A 2775-nucleotide genomic window follows, 5' to 3' on the forward strand; every position below is an offset into this window, starting at 1 on the left:
CTTTTTTTCTTTACTACTCATGGTAAGCAATTTTAAAACTTACTCTTTTACACTGTTTATAGTTTCAGCTGTAGACAGTATCTCCTTCATTATTGTACCAGTGACACAATATGTATATGCCAATGATAATGTGACATTTGAATGTGGTATTAATGTGACTCAACCAATTCCCTCTTTTGTGACTACTCCATCAGTTGATGGTTCAGTATTATCCTCTGGTGGAATGGCATCACTTACCCTAACAGCAACAAGTGAAGTAAATGGTACAGAAGTTACCTGTAGAGTACCCGATGAAGCTACTACCACTGAACCAGCATATCTATATGTACAAGGTCAGTATAACATTGATTAATGAAGTGACTGTACTCAAGCATTCGTTTAGTCTGCATTGTTGTTACACTTTTACTTGTACATCATTTGTATCAGCTAGTCAATTGAACAATTTTTGTTATCATTCCCAGGTCCACCTGATAGTGTCAGTAATTTAACAGGATATCAGTTAGATTCTTGTTGTATGTTTATCAGTTGGTATCCTCCATTCACACTACCAGGACTAACAGTACAGTATATAATCAGTGTAGGAACTGATCAACAGTACCTTAATGACTCTATCACTAACTACACTTACTGTCCAATGAACCCAACCAATAAACAATATCTGTTTAACATTACAACTACTAATAAAGCTGGGAATGGATCTACCAGTAACATAACTGTTGGATTTCAATCAACAAGTAAGTAATTATACTTATTGAGAGCCTAAATTGATTATTCTATACAGTAGATGTACAGTTATATGTAACTGATAAGGAAAGAGAGAATGTAAATTGGACTTTTCATTTCATTGTATCTGTAAGTTCCCTAATAGGATTAATCATAGCCAGCTATGATAACTTTATAGTAATAGAGAATAGAAGTGTTAAATGATGATAGACAGACTATAGTATTATAATGTATTATAGGTAATGTGTAATAAATGTACCATGTATTATAATGTATAGTCTATATTGTACTTAATAATGATATCCCATGATGTGTTTACTGTGTTGTGATTACCTGCTTAAAACAACATGGCTATGTATTCTTTTTAGGTTCATCAGTCTTGTACTAATGTACTACCACTAATGAACATTACATTGAAAGGATGCACTAAGGATAACTGTTATTTAACAACAAATGTATCCATAAGCAATAGTTCTTATAATAACATTTCACTTGTTGTTCAATTTCCATCAAATAAGACACTGAATACTAATGCTACCTTGTACTATCAAAATGGAGTTACAGTTCAAAGCAACACTATAACAATCAGTAAGTAATACACAATTAATACATTATGATATTTACTTATTATAAGGTACTCATGATCTTCAGGAATTCACATTGATTAATATCACATCAAATTCTGTTTGTCTTCAGTTTCAGTATGTCAGTGGCAGTACACCTTATATTGATGTAATTCTGCTTGCTGATGACGTAGGCTATATTACCAGTTTCAATATATCTCCTAATGATCAGTTGAACTTTACTCAGTGTATTACTAACATACCAGCTGGTAATAACTTAACACTGTATGCATGTGAATGGGCAACCTTTTGGATCTGTACATCTAATCCTCCTGCTGTAATAACTGGTATTAATATTACTAATGACTTTACATCTTCAGTTCTAATGTCATCAGTTCATTCATCATCAGTATCACTCACATCAACAGTATTGACTACTCCATCAATGATGTCTGTACCATCTACTTCACCAGTAATAACTACTTTGTCAGTTTCAACTACTTCATCATCTACTTCAATTACTTCATCAATGACATTTTTACCAACAATGGTGTCTACTTTGTTTTTACCAACTCCATCAATAGCATCTGAATTTAGAACATTTCCTTCATCAGTATCAACTACTTCAACAGTACAACATATTACAAGCAGTACCATCATAAACAATATCACAGATACTCCTACCATCAATAGCCCTACTTTTATTAATACCACTAGATTAACTAGCACATTAGTGACAGGTACAGTGTATGTTCACTTGTGTAGTTATAATGTACTTTATTGTATATATAGGTACTTCAACTGCTTCATCCTCATTTGTTATAGCACATTCATCCCTAACTTCTTCATCCATTGCTCTTTCTTCATTATCATCTCTACTTTCGTCATCCCCAAGTCCTTCATTGACAGCTCCTTCATCCATATCTTCTTCTTCATCAATTATTGGACTCGCTTCTGGGATATCAATTGCACTACTAATTATAATAATTGGTATGTACATTATAATCAAATGTTGTCATTAATATGTACATTGTAGTTGTTATAGTAATTGTAGTGGTAGCAGCAACAGTTCGATTTAAAAAGAGAAGAGGAAGAATGGAAGTGACTACTAGTAACATTTATTCCACTGGACCAAATATGGTAAGATAAACTTTATCATTTTAATGAAAGCATAACTTATAATAAATTTTAGATTCCATTGAATGGTGTAGTGAGAGATGATCCTCCTCCTAATACTCCTCCAGCAGTAGTTCCCCCACCTATTTACACAGAGGTACGTCGCTTTAAGGATAACAGTGAGAGAGGAGTGTATGATAAAGTGTCTTGTGTGTCAGCTAATGGACATCAAACAGATCACAATGTTGATAGGAATGGAAGCTATTATTCTACTCTCAATGCACAATCAGGAACTGTATACGATACATTGCAGCACAATAATAATAGTAATCCAGTACAGCATAGAGTCATACCCTCTAAAGAGAATTCTAGT

At 33.2% G+C, this 2775-nt stretch overlaps 1 protein-coding gene across 1 annotated transcript in view; it reads left to right on the forward strand.

The window, feature by feature from the left end:
• Nucleotides 1-606: 606 nt before the first annotated feature.
• LOC109590505 (mucin-5AC-like) overlaps nt 607-2775 on the forward strand; it is a gene marked incomplete at its 3' end in the record, with an annotated part of 3102 nt that continues 933 nt past the window's right edge. The window contains exons 1-7 of the mRNA XM_020006406.1: nt 607-734; nt 782-852; nt 1092-1311; nt 1358-2026; nt 2079-2276; nt 2323-2426; nt 2479-2773. Of these exons, the coding sequence (XP_019861965.1) occupies nt 635-734; nt 782-852; nt 1092-1311; nt 1358-2026; nt 2079-2276; nt 2323-2426; nt 2479-2773 (1657 nt within the window). The remainder of the gene's footprint in view (nt 735-781; nt 853-1091; nt 1312-1357; nt 2027-2078; nt 2277-2322; nt 2427-2478; nt 2774-2775) is intronic.

This window comes from Amphimedon queenslandica, unplaced genomic scaffold, assembly GCF_000090795.2.
Source record: "Amphimedon queenslandica unplaced genomic scaffold, v1.1 AMPQUscaffold_9927, whole genome shotgun sequence".
NCBI lineage: Eukaryota > Metazoa > Porifera > Demospongiae > Haplosclerida > Niphatidae > Amphimedon > Amphimedon queenslandica.